Below are 18,483 nucleotides of genomic sequence, written 5' to 3'. Positions count from 1 at the left end.
CTGCTACTTTATTGTAATTGACTTTAGTTCTCCTTCTGTTGAGTTCATCATTGAAGGAAGTAACTGGTCTTCTGCTTGTTTTAGAAATTTGGGGAAATTGATTTTCATAATTTGGTTCATCTAAAATTTCAAAGTAATTGTTTGAAACTTTAGGGATACATTCTTTCCTTGAAAGGTTGGTGATTGCCATAGCCTCCAGAATATTTTTTTCATTGCTGTATCTTTTGCATTTTTTGACATCCATGGCATTGTGATCTTCCATGTTGCATAGTATACATCTGGGTAGAATACAGTATGTTTTGCATTTAATTGTCGACAAACATGTATCACATTTTGGCTCTGTGCAGTTTGTGGGACATTCAATGTTTATCCCGCAAAGAAGGCATCTTTTTTTGGCTCTACATTTTACGGCTATATGACCTAAACGACCGCAATTTTTACATAAGCGTACAAGTGGAATATATAAATCCGTCTCCACTATAGAGTTGAACATTTTAAGTTCTTTTACAACGTAGTCCGCTACAATACCTACTTTAATGGTTTGCGACGGCACATACTGACCATTTTCATTTTTGTATTTGAAACGATATACTGATACAGCTTTGAAATCATTGTCGCTGCTGTTGATTTGATCATATATCATTTTGCCAGTGAATTCTACTGGTACGGATTTAATAACATAAAATTTTTGTACAAATCTATCTGGGATAAAAGCATTCAAACCAATAGATTTTACATTTGGATCCAAAACAAAATTATTTGCCGAGTTATAATTGTTGAAGCTCAGGCGGAAGGTTTTATATGCAATATTCTTTGATACAAAATGAGCATTTATGTTGGCACTGGCTAATTTGGCATACAAATGTAATTCTGAGTTCTTTCTTCTAGGGCAAATGGGCTCATCAGAAGTAAGAAGTACATAATATGGACCTGGATGGGCTGGGCTGTAAAGAATTGTTTGGTTTTCATAGTTATCATAGCTGTAAATATCTGTTTTGTTTGTGTTTTTGGGTATATTGGATGGATTGGAGGGATTGTTATTGTTGGAGTGACAGTTGTTAGTTGTGTTGGTGGAGATGGACTTTGTATCATTAAAATATTGATTTTCATATGGTGTGAGAGTGGTGTTTTCTTTTGCTGGTGTTGTTTTTGCAGAGCACTGCGGCATTTTATTTTGCATAGAAGGCTGATTATTTTTAAACTTCTTGCTTCCAGGGTTGCTAAAAAGCTCAATTCTTTTCCTCGGGTCTAAACGAGGAGGCGGCTCCTCATCACCCATTTTCGCAGAAAATTGTATATTTTGTTGAAATTAGGAATATTAAATTTCAGCAAAATCACCAAATAAAATAATGTTTGTGTTATTGGTTAGATGGAAGGAATGTGTGTATTTGTGTGTGTATTGGTGTTCAAAGCAAAACAAACAAAACGCATAAAAAAGAAAGCGAAACGGCGCGCACGTAGTCTAAAGTCAACGAGAGTTGAGAGACGACTGTAGAGGCATTTCGTACGATAATATCGATTGAAAGAACTATCAATCATTGTTCCCCTTAACATAAAGTATCGATACTATCGATTTTGGCATCGAGTGTTTGTCACCACTACTGAAGCTAAATACACAATTTTTTATTTTCATATGTGGAGGAAGGAAAAGATTTTAAAACAAATTTAATAGAAATCGGCAGAAGGAATGTAAAATTTAAATATTTGTTCCACTTTACATCCACAATCATATGACCACTTGTTGGATAGGTATTTTCATAAGCTTTCCAACGATACCCATATTGTGGATCCGGGTCTAGTCGGGGTCTTGAACCCGGACTTTCGGGTCGAAAATCTGGGGTCCCAGGTCCGTCCCCCAAGAAAAAAATAGTTTCCCGGGATCATGGTTAAAATACCTACCACTGAAAAAATTTTCGAAAAAATTTAAGAGTTTTTACTAAACTAGAGTTAAGCCTAAAATACATTCATATAAGAAAAACATATATATAAGAAAAAATTGACAATTTTTGAAAAGGGGCTTATATGCGTGTTCTACTGTACATGTTGTACAGCGTTGCCATCAATCCTGGATGCCCAGGATCAATCAATCCCTGGATGTCTAAAGCAACAGCTGTCAAAAACTCATGTCAAATTAGTAAGATTGGCGCCCGCTCTGAAGTTCAAAGGAACAACTCCCCCAAATGGGTGTCAAAGATTTGTGGACAGTACTTACTCCTCACGCCGAACGCAAGCCCATAAGCGAGTTGAGAGGAAAAATCGTTGCCATAGACTTGGCTGGATGGGTTTGTGAGAGTCTCAATGTAGTAGATTATTTTGTACATCCCAGACATCATCTAAAGTAAGTTGCGGGTTTTTTTAATGGTTCCATATGTTTTAATTCTATTTTTTTCAGGAACTTATTTTTTCGTACCTGTTATTTAATATGGGAAGAAGTGACTCCAGTTTTTGTGCTAGAAGGCACAGCACCAAAATTGAAAAGTCAAGTAATGGAAAAACGCAATGAAATACAATTTCGAGGTGTACGGCCAAAGGACAAACCGCCGCCAAGCCAACAGCCGGTCAATTCGCAAACATCAAATAAAGGTGGCGAAAAGGGAAGATCACGTTTTAACATGGTTTTAAAGCAGTGCGAAAATCTTCTCACCTCCATGGGCATACAGTGTGTCCAGGGACCCGGCGAGGCCGAGGCGTACTGTGCATTTTTAAATCAAAAGGGGGTTGGTGAGTTTTAGATTGAAATTAGGCCTTTTAATCATATCTTCCTGATAGTTGGTAGATGGTGTTATAAGCCAAGACTCCGATTGCTTTGCCTACGGTGCTGTGCGTGTGTATCGCAACTTTTCGGTATCATCTCAAGGCGCTTTAGCAGCACAAGGTGGGGCCGTAGACATATACGATATGCGTCAAATTTGCAGCAAAATGGGTGAGATTTGAAGTACAATTTAAATGTATAAAATGTATTATGAATAATGTATATCATGTAGATTTTGGACAAAACAAAGTAATCGTCATGGCACTATTATGTGGCTGCGATTATTGTCCCGATGGAATTGGTGGCATTGGGCGTGATAGCGTGGTTAAACTTTTCAATAAATACAAAAATGATGAGATATTAAACAAGATACGTTGTTGGCGTTACGAAGATTCAAAATACTCAGCACTGGAAATGAAGGTAGACGATAAGAGTATATGTGCAAACTGTGGTCACATGGGACGAACACAAAGCCATTCAAAGAGTGGTTGCGGTATTTGTCGTACCAACCGAGGATGTAATGAAAGTCTTTGGAAGTAAGAGACAAATTCTTTATTGGAGATGAAATATGGGATGATATTTGTTGTTTCTTTCAGAGAAGAACGTTTGTCTATAAAGGCGGAATTGATCCTACGAAAAAAGGCTTTGTCCGATCCTTCTTTTCCCTCTGAAGCCATAATAGAAGAATTCCTAAGGCAACCAAAAGAGATTCCAAAATTAGACCTCCGTTGGCGACAACCAAATATGGTTAAATTTATAAAACAAGTCGGACATCTTTTGCAATGGAAAGAAGTTTATTGTTTTCAAAAATTCTTTCCGATTTTAACAAGATGGCAGGTTATGAATGCCACCCGATTAAAGGAGATGCCAACGGCCGTTGTTTACGTTGCACCCAAAGAAATTGTTAAAAAGAGAGTGGTAAAAGGTATTCCAAGCTTAGAAATTATATGGCAAGATGAAAAAGGAATATTCAATGGCCTGGTGCCTGAATCACAATTGCAAGAGGTTGAGTCGGAAAATCCAAAAGGAATTTCTGATCTTTGGACAACTGTGGAACCAACGAGTTTGATGGAAACAGCATTTCCCGAAGTGGTAGATGCTTTCCTCAAGTCGAAGGAAAAACCCAAGAAAGCCGCAAAGAAGCCAAGAAACAAGGCAAAACACTTAGATTCCTTGGATAATTTAGATGACTTAATGAAGGCTACTGATGAAGTTGCAAAAACAATAAAACCCAAACGTCAAGCGAAAGCAAAATCTGCCACCAAACTAGGATTACAACCAATTGATAAGTATTTCAAACAAGCTAACGACAAGAACCAAACACCCCTGAAGAAAGAAAAATTATTAATGCAAAACAATCAGAGCTCTACTCCACTCACCAAAGATGTTCCTTCTGATTTAGAAAGTGATGAAGATATTGATCAAAATGCATTTAACCTTTCCGATATTGTGAATGGTATTGTGGCCAAAGGCCATGATCCATTTGCTTTAACACACCATGAGGGACGTCAATTACAATACGAAACTATGCCCCAAGATATTAGCCTTTTGCTAAATGATTTCGACAACTCTTCATTCCAATTAAACTCAAGCCGTGTTCAAACAAAATTATCCATTGATGATTTGGATGTGTTGTGTGAAAAACGTGTCCTATCCACATCTTTCCAAAACTCCACAAATGCTGAAGCTAAACGCAGGTCGTTGGACGATAGCTTCGATATACTAGTTAAAATTGGATCCAACAGAGTTGAGAAAATTAAAGATTTGAAAATATCTACTGAAAGTCTCTTAGACCTTCCTACTAAACCTCTGAATGTAGTGGATCGCTTCAAACAAAAACAAAGAATAAGCTTGAATTTTAATACAAATAATAGTAGTATCATTGAGAATGACATTGGGGATTCCAATGGCGTTAGCTACTTTTTCAACAGTAGTTTTCAAACAGACAATGAAGATGTATTTGAAAAGCTTATGGAAACTAGTTTGGCCAAATGTGATGTGGGCGATCAGGACAGTTTGGATGAGGGAGAATTTGTTCTGTTAAGCGATTAAATTGTTTGTATATTTCGTTTTTAATTTGTATTCCTAATTAAATTACATAAATAATCTATAGATAATTTAGCTTAATTTTACAATAAAAAATGTTTTCAAAATCCTAATATTATGATTTACTTGGAAGTATATCTTCGATCACTAGCCTTACCTTGAAATAATACTCTTCTTCATATATCAAATCATGTGTCTGTATTTATTTAGAAATGACCAAAAACCAAGCTATTTTTGTTCCATGAAATTTTCCGTAGCGAATTCTTTTTCCAGACGTAGGTATTTGTACCCTGATTCCCGGAAAGTTTTTTCCTGGGCGGCGGACCCGGAATAACTAAACCGATATGGACAATATAGGTACCATTCAAAAGCTAATGAAAATGCCTATCCTACAAATTACATTATTCAAAACGGTTCGGGAGTTATAATAAAATTTTATAAATTTTAAGTATAAAAAGATTACTTCGCGTATCCGCTGTTAGACTACCTAAAACAATTTCAAATTTAGAAAACTTAGAGGAGAAAGTCTCAAGCTCTGGCAAAGGCCATGGTAGAAAAATGCAGGTAAATGCTTCAACGCTTAGGAAAATTAAATGTCAAAAATTTTTGAAATGCTTTGTTTTAAATATGTAGATTTTTATATGTTTACCTATACGATGCAAATCGGAGGATGTGATGATATGTATTTTTCAAAAATTTTTACAAATTTCAATAACTTTTCATTTTACATTTGCATTTCTTAAATCGTTTTGAAATTTCATTGTTCCAGCAGCTGTATCAATGCGACTACCTGTATTCTTCTACCATGATTTTGGTTCAAAGACTCATATCTTTTGATCCAGGAAAGTAATCTCATTCTTATATTATGCTTCATATAGTATAAGTTTCTCTCTCTCTTTTTCTCTATTGTGTATTCTCATCATCAATTTTTCAGGTTCTGGAACAGCTCAATAGTATAGTAACTGTAGTAATGCCTCAGTCCCTGCAAGAATATAACTTTTTTTAAAACTTGCCTATTTTTTGCTGGGTCTGGAACAGATTATGTGGCGTTTCCACTGCACTTGATTCGCTCTCTATTCGTTGTTTGACCCTTAACTATGAAAAAACTACTTAATTCTTCACACAAAATTTCCTGAGCGAACACTCATATTTGTACGTTGTTCAAATCAAATCACTCTCAGAACAACGAAAAAATATGTCCCATCCCTAACAAATGAGAGCATTTATCGAAAAAATAAATTATGACATTTAAAAATTAAAAATAGGAAAATTTAATGAAATTTTAAAAATTTTTGGGAAGACTGAAAATTATGAATGAAAACTACAATGTTGAATGGCGTATGTACATTCAAACGAAAGTACATTTTGTTTTCTCTTTCATCCGAGGTACGCATTTTGTCCACGAGTAGAAATTTTCACAGAAAACTGCAAACAAAAGAGGCAATATTTTCAAAATGTTTGTATTGACAGAAAAAATGTTTGACAAGTGTCTCTCCAGCAGAATTTAAAAATAGAAAAATACAAAAATATATTCAAAATGTCAACATTTACACAAACAGTTGAAAACGTGAATGAAAATTATAAAATTATTGATATAATAAATCTTGGGGAGAAAAACAATCATTTATTCTATTCATATTAGTGAGAATTTAATGTAATTTATTAAAATTCCCATTAAAATCAACAAACAAAATTTTTGAAAAAAGGAATTATTTTACTATGAATTACGAATCGTGCCGTATGAACGGGTTAATTCGTGTACCTAATTCTGAGAGCGAACAACGTTGTTCGGTTTCCAATGGAAACATGTTATGTGGCGTTTCCACTGCACTTGATTCGCTCTCTATTCGTTGTTTGACCCTTAACTATGAAAAAACTACTTAATTCTTCACACAAAATTTCCTGAGCGAACACTCATATTTGTACTAAGTTCAAATCAAATCACTCTCAGAACAACGAAAATGTATGTCCCATCCCTAAAAAATGAGAGCATTTATCGAAAAAATAAATTATGACATTTAAAAATTAAAACTAAAAAACTTTAATGAAATTTTAAAAATTTTTGGGAAGACTGAAAATTATGAATGAAAACTACAATGTTGAATGGCGTATGTACATTCAAACGAAAGTACATTTTGTTTTCTCTTTCATTAGAGGTACGCATTTTGTCCACGAGTTGAAATTTCCATAGAAAACTGCAAACAAAAGAGGCAATATTTTCAAAATGTTTGTATCTGCAGAAAAAAATGTTGACAAGTGTCTCTCCAGCAAAATTTAAAAATAGAAAAATTCAAAAATATGTTCAAAATGTCAAAATTAATACAAAAAGTTGAAAACATGAATGAAAACTGTAAAATTAATGATATAATTATTCTTTGGAAGAAAAACAATAATTTCTTCTATTCATATCAGTTAGAATTTCATGTATTTTTGTATAAATTCCCATTTAAATCAACAAACAAAATTTTTGAAAAAATGAATTATTTTACTAAGAATTACGAATCGTGCCGTATGAACGGGTTAATTCGTGTACCTAATTCTGAGAGCGAACAACGTTGTTCGGTTTTCAATGGAAACATGCTATTATTATCTATTGTTGTTTAGTAGAGGCATTTCGTACGATAATATCGATTGAAAGAACTATCAATCATTGTTCCCCTTAACATAAAGTATCGATACTATCGATTTTGGCATCGAGTGTTTGTCACCACTACTGAAGCTAAATACACAATTTTTTATTTTCATATGTGGAGGAAGGAAAAGATTTTAAAACAAATTTAATAGAAATCGGCAGAAGGAATGTAAAATTTAAATATTTGTTCCACTTTACATCCAACTGAATAAAAGCTTCACAACAATCTGAAAAAATACTGATTATTGATCGACAAGAAAAAATAGCGTCATCATGATGGCCAGACGCGGTGGCAAGCGTATTAGGATGGATGATATCCCGCCCGAGTACGAAGAGCAGGGGTATGTTGCATTTTATACATTTTAGAAAGATAAAAATATTAGAATATATTTTTCAGGGAAAACGTAAATGATTCAATTTCGGACGGCGATAGTCCTACAAAAAGAATGACAAGATTGCGTGCCCGGGGTGGTGTCCGCGATAAACCCCCAATTATCGACGAAGACGAGGATGACTTCTGGGCTCCGGTTGTGCGTAAGAAAAAACAGGAAAAGCCAAAGAAACCACCAGGTGAACGTCGTGAAAAGCCGGAACGCCAACGCAAAGAACACATGGACAAAGAGCAAGAACGTATCGATATGGAGAGGGATGTAACAACCGACGAGAATAGTTTGTACTTTATTGTTCGCCATTCCAAATCTCCCATTATGAATATCGTCGATGATTGGATTGAACAATATAAAGTTAATAGGGATACTGCTCTTATAGCCCTATTGCAATTTTTCATTAACGCCAGCGGCTGCAAAGGTAAAATACCCGAAGATACAGAACATCCCATGGATCATACAGCGGTCATCAGAAAAATGACAGAAGAATTTGATGAGGTAAGGAGATTGGTTGTTTAAAGAAATTGCCGTTTTAAAGTAATTTGTTCCTAATTACTATTTAAGGAAAGTGGTGAATATCCCCTCATAATTCCTGGTCAACAGTGGAAAAAATTCAAAATGAATTTTTGTGACTTTGTTCAAACTTTGGTCAAACAATGTCAATATTCGATTATATACGATCAGTTCTTGATGGACAATGTAATTTCCTTGCTTACTGGCTTGTCAGATTCTCAAGTAAGAGCTTTCAGACATACGGCTACTTTGGCAGCCATGAAGCTTATGACCGCTTTGGTTGATGTTGCCTTATTGGTATCGAATAATTTCGAAAATGCAGCCAAACAATATGAGGCTGAACGCCTTAAGGTATTGTATAGAAATATGATTAATTTCCGATTGATAATAAATTATATTATTTTCGTTAATGTAGTCTCGTGATCGACGTGCCTCAGATCGTTTAGAGTCGTTAATGGCTAAAAGAGCAGAGCTGGAAGAGAATATGGATGAAATTAAAAATATGTTAACATACATGTTTAAATCTGTATTCGTACATCGTTATCGGTAGGAGTCAACAAATGTACAAATTACAATTTGGTAAATAATATATATAATTGAATTTTTTAGCGATACGTTGCCCGACATTAGAGCCATTTGTATGGCCGAAATTGGAGTTTGGATGGAAAATTATCCCCAAAACTTTTTGGATGATTCTTATCTAAAGTATATTGGTTGGACGTTACATGATAAAGTCGGAGAAGTACGTCTACGCTGCCTACAAGCACTTTTGCCTCTTTATGACAAAGAGGAACTTAAGAGTAAATTGGAATTGTTCACATCAAAATTTAAAGATCGCATTGTTGCAATGACTCTGGACAAAGAGTTCGAAGTTGCCGTACATGCTGTAAAATTGGTCATAAGTATTCTAAAGTAATTATTTTATAAATGTATTGCGTTCTCTTTTTATCATATTCTTAATTTTGTAGGATTCATCCTGACATCTTGGCTGACAAAGATTGTGAAATCGTTTATGAATTGGTGTATTCCTCGCATAGAGGAGTGGCCCAGGCAGCTGCAGAATTTCTTAATGTACGGTTGTTTCATTTAACTGCTGACATGGAAGAGACCAAATCCAAAAGGGGCAAACTAAGGCTTCCCAACACCCCTTTGATACGAGACTTGGTGCAATTTATGATTGAATCTGAATTACATGAACATGGTGCTTACTTAGTAGATTCATTTATGGATAATAATCCCATGGTAAAAGATTGGGAATGTATGACGGATTTGTTGCTAGAGGAACCAGGATATAATGAAGAAGTTCTGGATAACAAACAAGAATCGACGTTAATTGAAATTATGGTTAGCAGTGTTAAGCAAGCAGCAACTGGCGAGGCGCCAGTTGGCAGAGCTAGCAATCGCAAAATATATCTCAACTCCAAAGAACTAAAAGCCATACAAGATGAAAAAATAAGACTAACGGAGCACTTCATTGTAACATTGCCGCCATTGCTGGAAAAATACCAAGCTGACAGTGAAAAACTGGCAAATCTATTGTCAATACCACAGTATTTTGAATTGGATATTTACACTACAAATCGCCAAGAGGCTAATTTGCAATCTTTGTTGGATAAAATGACCCACATAATGTCGGTGCATACAGATCGCGATGTGTTGGAAACCTGTGCCAAAACATTGGAATATTTGTGTACAGAAGGCAGTGCCACGTATACACGGTGTGATGTTGCCCGTTCGAATATCATCGACAATGCTGTTAATAAATATAAAGATGCTATCGAAGATTGGCGTAATTTAATTGCAGGCGAAGAATTACCCAATGAAGATGACATCTACAATATTATAAGTTCTCTGAAGGTTGTCTCCATCCTGTACTCTTCTCATAACATGAATCCTTGGAATCTATTTGATTCCCTATTTCAAGACGTGGATGAGTGCCAAGCAAAAGAAAATCCCGGTCGCAACATTCCTAATGAGGCATTGGTGTATTGTATAGAGGCCTGTTATTTTTCTATAAGTTGGGGACTGTATTACGTTGAAAATAATTGTGAGACATCACAGGTTGAATCGGCGGTTAAGGAGCTACGAACAAACCTTGATAAATATATGTTTGCCTGTTTCGAATTGACACGAGATGGACCTACAGATGATGTGCAAGAAGCGGTAAGTAGATGATGGCTCAAATATAAAAATCATTTAGCAATTTCTTATATTCTATTGTTTTTAATTATAGGCCTACCAATCAATTTGTGATCTGTTAATAATATTTTCGGATCAATTAGCCCGTAATGAAAATCCTAATGTCCGCACATTGGAGTACAAATCCACGTTGGATGAACAATTGGTATTGAACAATTTCGTACAGCACTATGTCTTCACGATAAGACAAGAAGGTACTACATTTACGATAGTTACTATAATTATAGTTTGTAACTCAATGCAGATTCTATTTCCACAGATCTTCAGGACGAGACTCGTATAATGGAATTGCATAAGAAACGTAACTACTTAGCGTCCTACTGCAAATTGGTGGTTTACAATATAATACCAACAAAGAGTGCTGCCGGAATGTTTAAAAACTATGTCAAGGTAGGTTATATCACATAATGCTGCAATTTGTTCATAAAAATGATTCTGGTTTCTTTATCTTTGCAGTGGTATAATGAATATGGAGACATCATAAAGGCCACCCTTGGGAAAGCTAGAGAAATCAACAAAATTAATTTTGCATTAACACTGCTTTTGAGTCTTATTGCGGTCTTTAAGGATTTACAAAGCCAGTCCGAAAATGAATTGGTCTCAAAGAATTCTCATGAATTTAGTGAACTTAAAGAGTTGGCCAAACGATTTGCGCTGACATTTGGTTTTGATGCCATAAAAAATCGTGAACCAATTATTGCTCTACATCGTGCTGGAATTTTATTTGCAGTCGGTGAAGTACCCGAGGATCCAGTGGCAGCCCCTAAACGCTTGCTTTTCTTAGAAGTTCTAAATGAGTTTAATCACAAGTTGTTAAAACAGGATAAGAAAGTGATTTTGAATTTCCTGGATCGTCGAATTTCACCAGCCCTGCCTTCAAGTAAACAAGAGGAATATCAGCCATTGTTTTTGTATCGTAATTCTCTGGTGCATGGAGAAACTGATCAAGCTCCAGTCAGTTCAAAGCGAGCTTACGCCCGCAAGCGGCGTGGTGATCATGGTGAGTTAGAAAATAGTGTATACTTTATGAGAAATTATCAAATTCATTTGATTTTTTTAGACGATGAAGAGGATGAGGACGATTACGAAGATGAGCACAACGATCCAGATTTCCGAGGATAAATATCCCCATGCCTTTGGTATATTCAAAAGTCGTAGTAGGACACGTAGTGTTGTAATTTTAAGCTAAGCGTGTAGTTCACCAATTATGTAATAAAAAAACATTCATTTTTCTCGACTCCATTAACTTTAGTTTCCATAAACCTGATAAGTTATTGTTATTAAGTTTATTAAAAATGAATAAATAAAGTTCTATTTTACATTGTATCATGAGAAAATATATTAATGAAACTTCAAATTATTTAACAAAACATAAAAAAATGTTTTCACAAATTAAAACTCCTATAGACTAAATAACATTTCACAAACTATTTTGGCCAATATTGTTCGGCATATTTGTTGGCTTTTAACATGGCCATTTCTAATTGTTCTTCAAATTGTGTTGAGGTTTTCTTGCCTTTCATATTGCAAACGTCATGGGGATTTTGACCTTTTGGTGCGGATACCTGAGCTTTAAAAATCGAAGCAAATTCCTTCAACCATTTTTGGGCATTAAAGTCTTCCGTTTGGAATTCCTGTAAATTATTAAAACATAAGAAAAATCATAAGGAATATTCCATAAATTCGTTACCTTAGGTACACAACATCTGGCCTTGACTATGCCATCGGCCTTGGCTATGACCAAAATTGGACGGTCTGTACAATGTTTGGTGGCTTTTTGCAGTGGTACCTCTTCCATTAAAACTGAACTTGAAATGTAATGTACTAAATAAGGATGTTTAGCAGCAGGTTTCTCTTGAAGCAGATTTCGCATTTCAACATCCAAAAAGTCTCTGAAATTAAAAAAAACTTAAATCTTGTGGATGTGCTTTCTATTCTATTCATACTTAATATTAGTTCGTGCAGATTCCTTAAGACATTTCAGAATGTCGTTTATGCGTTCCAGAAAATCCATTTTAAACACGTAAGGTAATTGAATATCTGTGTGGAGTAAATTATGTCGGATCTTTTGCAACTCAACTTCTGTGGCATTGGACATTTTATCAGTCTTGAACTCTTTCTCCAACATATCAATACGATGTTTCAGCAATTCACTCACTTTGTGGACCTGCAAAAAATAATGAAATATATAAAAAAAATCTACATTTTTTAAATCAATATCCATAAATACCTTATCTGCCGCCTCCCCTGCGACCGCTGTAAAGGCATATCTGGCACGATTTGTTTGCTTGAGGTTTGTCACGGAAAATTTACCCAATTCCTTGGTGTTTGTAACATGTGTTCCACAGCACAGCTCTTTTGATTTTAAATCGAAATTATCACAATTAATAGTTACCAAACGAAGGCCAGTCTCGGGATATACCTCTCCAGGAATCATTGTAACATCATTTTGTTGTAAAATATCTGAAGCATTGCAAAGTTCAATATTCACTGGGGAGGCCGAAGAAATGATACGACTAAATATATATACAAAATACTTTTCATGAAACTAAGAATTCTGACACTACAACTTCTTTACCCTACCTTATTAGCTCCTCAATTTTCGCCACATCATCCTTGGTTATGCGTTTTCCTATTATACCGACTTCTAGCTTACAGCAGTCACTGGTTACCGAACTTGATAGCTGATATGTTACTTTGTTGAATAGAGCTCTAATGGCACCATTTAATAAATGTGTAGCTAAAATAGAATCAGTTTTAGTTTTTAAAATGTTTTGAGATAACCCCCTCCATAGTTACCTGTGTGATGGCAAATATTTCGCTTCCGATGATTTTCATCAATTTGAAGTAGCACACTATCACCGGTCGCCAATGTAAATTGAGAACGTTCTTTAGGCAGTTCACACATGTGAACGACACAATCATTTATGCAAACTACATTCACAACGTTAAGTTCTAAATTGTTATTATTTATCGACTTTACAACAATATGACCCCGATCAGATTGCTGACCACCCGATTCGTAGTAAAAGTTACTTGAATCTGTTATAATGGAAACAATGTCATTGGTATCAGAGACTCCTCCATTACACACGACTTCATTAACACTGACATCATTGTACAAAATTCCCAACACTTTTGATTTTAATTCGGGTATAATATATTTGTTATCCTCGTGGTTGTAAGTATACGAATATTTGTGATTATTATCTGTAGCTGGCAAGGATTTTGTCAATTCTGTCAACGAATTTTCTATACTTTTGTAGTAGATACTCGAATGATCGTTCAACATCATTGAATTCTTAGATCTTTGTTTGGCATTTGCCACTGCCTCTTTATAGCCAACCGTATCATATGTCATGTCTTCCAATTGGGCTAGTTTTATGAAATTTTCTTCGGTTAGACCATATGTATCCGAGAGTTTGTACAGAAAATCGCCCGGAATTGAATTATTCTTAAATGTATGTTTTACAGATTTGAATTCACGATATGCAGGCACAAAACCAGGGCATTCCATCAAATCAACATCTTCTAAATCCGGATATTCACTTAGAACTTCACTGAAAGCCTTTGTAGAGTTCTCTCTTAAGCTTTTGAAAACTTCTTGCTCGTGTTTTATTAACTCCAATATATCGCTTTGTTTACTCTGTATTTCGGGATAGGCGGAACCCAAAGTTTCTGCCACAATTGGTATTAAATGGTGCAAAAGATTTTCATGAACAAAAATATTTTCCGAAACGGTTATGGCTTTGCGCAGAACACGTCTTAATTTTTGGCTACATATTAAAAAAAATGTTTTATAATAATATCTAAACAATAAATATTTCCCATACTCACTTCTGGTCCGGCAGCATTCCATCTGCCAAACATACTGCTATCATTCTGGCATGATCTGCTAGAATTCTATAGCCTGTATCTAAAGTTGCACTGTTGCTGCTAGTGGGAAATGAACCCGAGTACTGAGGTGCTTTCGATATCTGTTATTGTGGGGTAGCATAACTTTTTTTTGTAAATTTAATTTAAAGACATTGATTTACTTGCCTTTTGTATTGTATTAAATATTGGCATGAATAAATCGGTATCGTAATTTGACGATTTATTCTGTAAAATTGCTGTGAGTCTTTCAAAGCCCATTCCAGTGTCGACATGATGGGAGGGTAATTGCGTAATAGAACCATCTTCATTTCTATAAAAATATAAGATAAAATAAATTTCCACGCTTTACCTTATCTATATAATATATGCAGATATTTGTTGGTGTGTCATACCTATTATATTGTATAAATACCAAATTCCATAGCTCGGTCAAATCAGAACGGCCAGCATTTACCAATTTAGCCCTTTCTTCCGGACTAGCTAAATCAGGTCTATGATCTATGTGAATTTCGGTACAAGGTCCACAAGGACCTGTGAGACCCATTTCCCAAAAGTTGTCCTTGCTACCGAAAGGTAGTATTCGAGAATTAGGAAAACTGTAAAGGAATTAGATAAATTTCTCCACAACCGAATATTGTTTTTCTACACACCCCAGACTTCGCCATATATCAACACATTCTAAATCTGCCGGTAAGCCTAAAACTTTATCGCCGGCAAAATATGTAACATATAGCCTTGATGGATCTATTTTATAGGGACCTTGTAACAATTCCAAAGCCATTGCACAAGCTTCACGCTTAAATCGAACAAAAGAACTCAAATAACTTTTTTTGTTATAATCAAAGAATTGACCAACCTTGAAGTAGTCACCAAAAGACCAATTCCCCAACATCTCAAAAAAGGTGTGATGATATCCATCCTCCCCAACAACTGACAGATCATTATGTTTACCACCAACTCGTACACATTTCTGGGAATTTGTAACCCTTTTGTGTGGTGGCTGTGTCTTGCCCAGAAACACTGATTTGAACTAATAGACATGTAATAGGGAAAATAAAACATAAAACCACAATAATTTTGGTTCATCCTTTCGTCGCACCTGATTCATTCCGGCATTCACAAATGATACAGTTGGATCGCAGAAAGGCACAACAGGACTGGATCGCACAAATTTATGACCATGATTATTAATGAAAAAATCAACAAATGTTTTTCGTATTTCTCGCGAGGATAATACCCTTTGCAATTTTTTGGCAGAAGAGTGCATCCTTTTTTACAAAATCCTCCTAACGATTAATATATAATATTCCTGCGGACTGATATAATTTTCTTCCAAAAATAAGCCGGTGTAAAAGGGGAGTGCCTAAATAAAAGCGTTCTAACATATGTTGGCAAAAAAATTAAAAGCGTACCCATTGTTCAATTGCACAGGGTGTCATCGATGGGCAAGAACCAGAACACTAAAAAGGTAAGGTAGAGCTACCAGCTGATTACATTTTTTTCTGAGTGTGCCCGACTTCTGCCAATTTTGTGTATGTATTTATTGTTTTGAAAAATAAAAGCAAAATATTTTCAAAGTAAATGATTGGAAGATATATATATTTTTGAAATAAAATCCAGTCACTTAATTCATCTTTCGCTTTATTTAAGTCATTTAAAAAATGAAGAAAAATGTGAAATAAAAACAGCTTGTTACATATAATTTTGAATAATTCTGATAGGAAGCGGGCATAGCCTCAGTATTTCTATAATTTTACGAAGCTGTTCTATCTTCTTGTTGTACCATGGGGAAAATTTTGTGGGATTTTTAATGGGATTTTAACTATCGGCTCAAAATCGGAATATAATTCATTTATTGCTCTGTTATATATTGTCCATATTGAGTCTTGGACCCGGAAGTTTGTAGCTATGATTAACTTTTTAGTATCGATAAAAGAGCAAAAATAGTAAAAAAAACAAGCAGGAGATTGTAGAAGAGAACAGATATTTTAAATATGAATTATATGTACATTTTTCCAGAACATACAAGAACCTAAAGCGGAATGAAGGGGAAGCTTTTGTTTTAAACCATGGCAGAAGAATACAGGTAGTCGCATTGAAACAGCTGCTGGGACAATAAACTGTTAAACCAATTTTGAAATTAAAAATTATGAATGAAAAATGATTAAAATTGGAAAAATTGTTGAAAAATACATATTATAATAACCTCCGGTTGGTCTCGTATAAGAAAACTTATAAACATCTTTTAATTATTGAAAAAAAAAACATTTTTAAAAATTTTGACATATATGTTTATTACCAAGAGTCATCGAAAACGATTTATTTCTTTAATTCTATACCCCACCACAACGACTTATAAAGCCTTGAATCGTCTTAAGGTGCATATACATAGAAGGCTATTTTACTAGGCTTACGACATCTAAGTCAACCTAAAACTCCTTTTTACAAGGTCTTGAACAAAGCAATTGTGTTGTTTAATAAAGGCACTGCATCCGATAATATCGATTGGAAAAGCTATCAATCGATACCCTCTTAAATTAAAGTATCGATGCTATCGACATTGCTATCGATGATGGATCTAAACAAACAACAATAAACATGTGCGACGAAAATCCGAAGGAAGAAGGAGTCACAGGTTCACCGGACAATTTGGAAGCTGAAAAGCGTCCAGCTTTTGGAAATAGATTTTTGACCAATCAGGATGATGTTTTTTCCCATAACGCATGGTAAATATTTAAGAAGTTTAGGCAACTTTTTGTTATACAGCGTAGCAAAGAGGCCATTATCTAAACTCCCCTCTGACTTGGAGCTCACTCGCCATCGCAAGAAACCAGCTGGAGGAGGAAGAATATTAACAAATAAGTCAATGTTTAATGAATTTAATGCCTGGTATTGACATAACAACATCTAACTATAGAAATGAATTCTATTTATGTTTCTCTTTAGGGATAATGTGGAATGGGACGAAGAGCAAGAACAACATGCATTGCAAGCCGTACAAAAGAACTCCACCGTGAAAATGTCTGACGAAGACAAAGCCAAATTTAAAGGCGATGCAGACAAATTTTGGGATTGCTTCTATGGTGTTCATCAGAATAGATTTTTCAAGGATCGTCATTGGTTGTTTACAGAGTTTGCTGAATTGGCTCCCAACAAAGATATACAAGAAAGTAGAAGTATTTTTGAACTTGGCTGTGGCGTAGGCAACACTATATTACCCATACTTAAGTATAGTAAAGAGCCAAATTTAAAGGTATATGGTTGCGATTTTTCTGCAAAGGCGATAGACATTTTCAGAAATCACCCAGAGTTTGATGAAAAACGTTGTGAAATATTTGTCATGGATGCGACATTGGAAAATTGGGAAGTGCCGTTTGAACCAGAGTCACAAGACATAATAGTTTTGATATTTGTTTTGTCTGCCATTGAGCCTGGCAAAATGAAACATGTGGCGGAAAATTGCTATAAATATCTTAAGCCAGGTGGTTTAGTGCTTTTCCGTGACTATGGCCGTTATGATTTGGCACAACTACGTTTCAAGAGTGGAAAATGTTTAGAGGATAATTTCTATGTTCGCGGAGATGGTACCATGGTGTACTTCTTCACTCAAGAAGAAGTAAGGAATTTATTTACCGGCGTTGGATTTAAGGAAGAACAAAATGTTATAGATCGAAGGCTGCAAGTCAATCGAGGACGTATGTTAAAGATGTATAGAGTTTGGATACAAACTAAATACCGAAAACCTAACGTTTGACAATAAACTAGTACTAGCTTTAGATTTTTTTATATTTGTGTAATCCAATTGAATAAAGGACGTGTGCAGAAATGTCATAATCTGCGGAAATTAAAACTTGTGTTAATATAGTTAATATAAATAAATAAAATATAAATCTCTTTTTTTGAAATGGACATAAACAGAGGCAGAAGAAATTTCGAAAATATTTCGATCGATTGAAATTTCCATCTAAAATAAGCATACGGAAAATTCACTCAGGAGGTAACATGGCGCAATAACAAGTGCTCTGCTCCAGAAGTTATTGGTCTGTTCCAGAACTGCAAGAATGTAAAAATTTTTACTA

At 34.9% G+C, this 18,483-nt stretch overlaps 4 protein-coding genes across 5 annotated transcripts; 3 read left to right on the top strand and 1 right to left on the bottom strand.

Moving 5' to 3' along the window:
* The first annotated feature begins 1,586 nt into the window (after positions 1 to 1,586).
* LOC101889156 (flap endonuclease GEN) lies at positions 1,587 to 4,885 on the top strand. The gene is made up of 5 exons (XM_059125985.1): positions 1,587 to 2,338; positions 2,393 to 2,717; positions 2,770 to 2,923; positions 2,985 to 3,288; positions 3,349 to 4,885. The coding sequence occupies exons 1-5, from the start codon at positions 2,181 to 2,183 to the stop codon at positions 4,802 to 4,804; spliced, it is 2,397 nt and encodes a 798-aa protein (XP_058981968.1). The 5' UTR covers positions 1,587 to 2,180; the 3' UTR covers positions 4,805 to 4,885.
* A 2,613-nt stretch (positions 4,886 to 7,498) lies between these two features.
* Positions 7,499 to 11,867, top strand: LOC101899952 (cohesin subunit SA-1). 2 transcript variants are annotated; one of them, XM_005175687.4, is made up of 10 exons: positions 7,499 to 7,771; positions 7,828 to 8,314; positions 8,381 to 8,680; positions 8,745 to 8,875; positions 8,939 to 9,241; positions 9,298 to 10,492; positions 10,563 to 10,722; positions 10,788 to 10,918; positions 10,985 to 11,528; positions 11,589 to 11,867. In XM_005175687.4, the coding sequence occupies exons 1-10, from the start codon at positions 7,704 to 7,706 to the stop codon at positions 11,648 to 11,650; spliced, it is 3,381 nt and encodes a 1,126-aa protein (XP_005175744.1). In that variant the 5' UTR covers positions 7,499 to 7,703; the 3' UTR covers positions 11,651 to 11,867. The 2 variants fall into 2 exon arrangements, with proteins under 2 accessions (XP_005175744.1, XP_011293348.1); XM_011295046.3 differs by having other exon boundaries at positions 10,773 to 10,918.
* LOC131803944 (alanine--tRNA ligase, mitochondrial-like) lies at positions 11,686 to 15,788 on the bottom strand. Its single transcript, XM_059125922.1, has 12 exons — positions 15,504 to 15,788; positions 15,261 to 15,434; positions 15,055 to 15,200; positions 14,797 to 15,000; positions 14,570 to 14,714; positions 14,366 to 14,505; positions 13,328 to 14,304; positions 13,112 to 13,268; positions 12,759 to 13,044; positions 12,475 to 12,695; positions 12,219 to 12,420; positions 11,686 to 12,162 (listed from the first exon to the last, which is right to left on the bottom strand). The coding sequence occupies exons 1-12, from the start codon at positions 15,669 to 15,671 to the stop codon at positions 11,956 to 11,958; spliced, it is 3,027 nt and encodes a 1,008-aa protein (XP_058981905.1). The 5' UTR covers positions 15,672 to 15,788; the 3' UTR covers positions 11,686 to 11,955.
* Positions 15,789 to 16,965: 1,177 nt separating this feature from the next.
* On the top strand, positions 16,966 to 18,245 carry LOC131803953 (tRNA N(3)-methylcytidine methyltransferase Mettl2-like). Its single transcript, XM_059125945.1, has 2 exons — positions 16,966 to 17,130; positions 17,351 to 18,245. Exons 1-2 carry the CDS (start codon positions 17,003 to 17,005, stop codon positions 18,156 to 18,158), a joined length of 936 nt encoding a protein of 311 aa, XP_058981928.1. The 5' UTR covers positions 16,966 to 17,002; the 3' UTR covers positions 18,159 to 18,245.
* Positions 18,246 to 18,483: the final 238 nt, after the last annotated feature.

Source organism: Musca domestica, unplaced genomic scaffold, assembly GCF_030504385.1.
Source record: "Musca domestica strain aabys unplaced genomic scaffold, Musca_domestica.polishedcontigs.V.1.1 36, whole genome shotgun sequence".
NCBI lineage: Eukaryota > Metazoa > Arthropoda > Insecta > Diptera > Muscidae > Musca > Musca domestica.
Note: the sequence above shows the minus strand (reverse complement) of the source record. Positions and strands in the feature narration are given on the sequence as shown.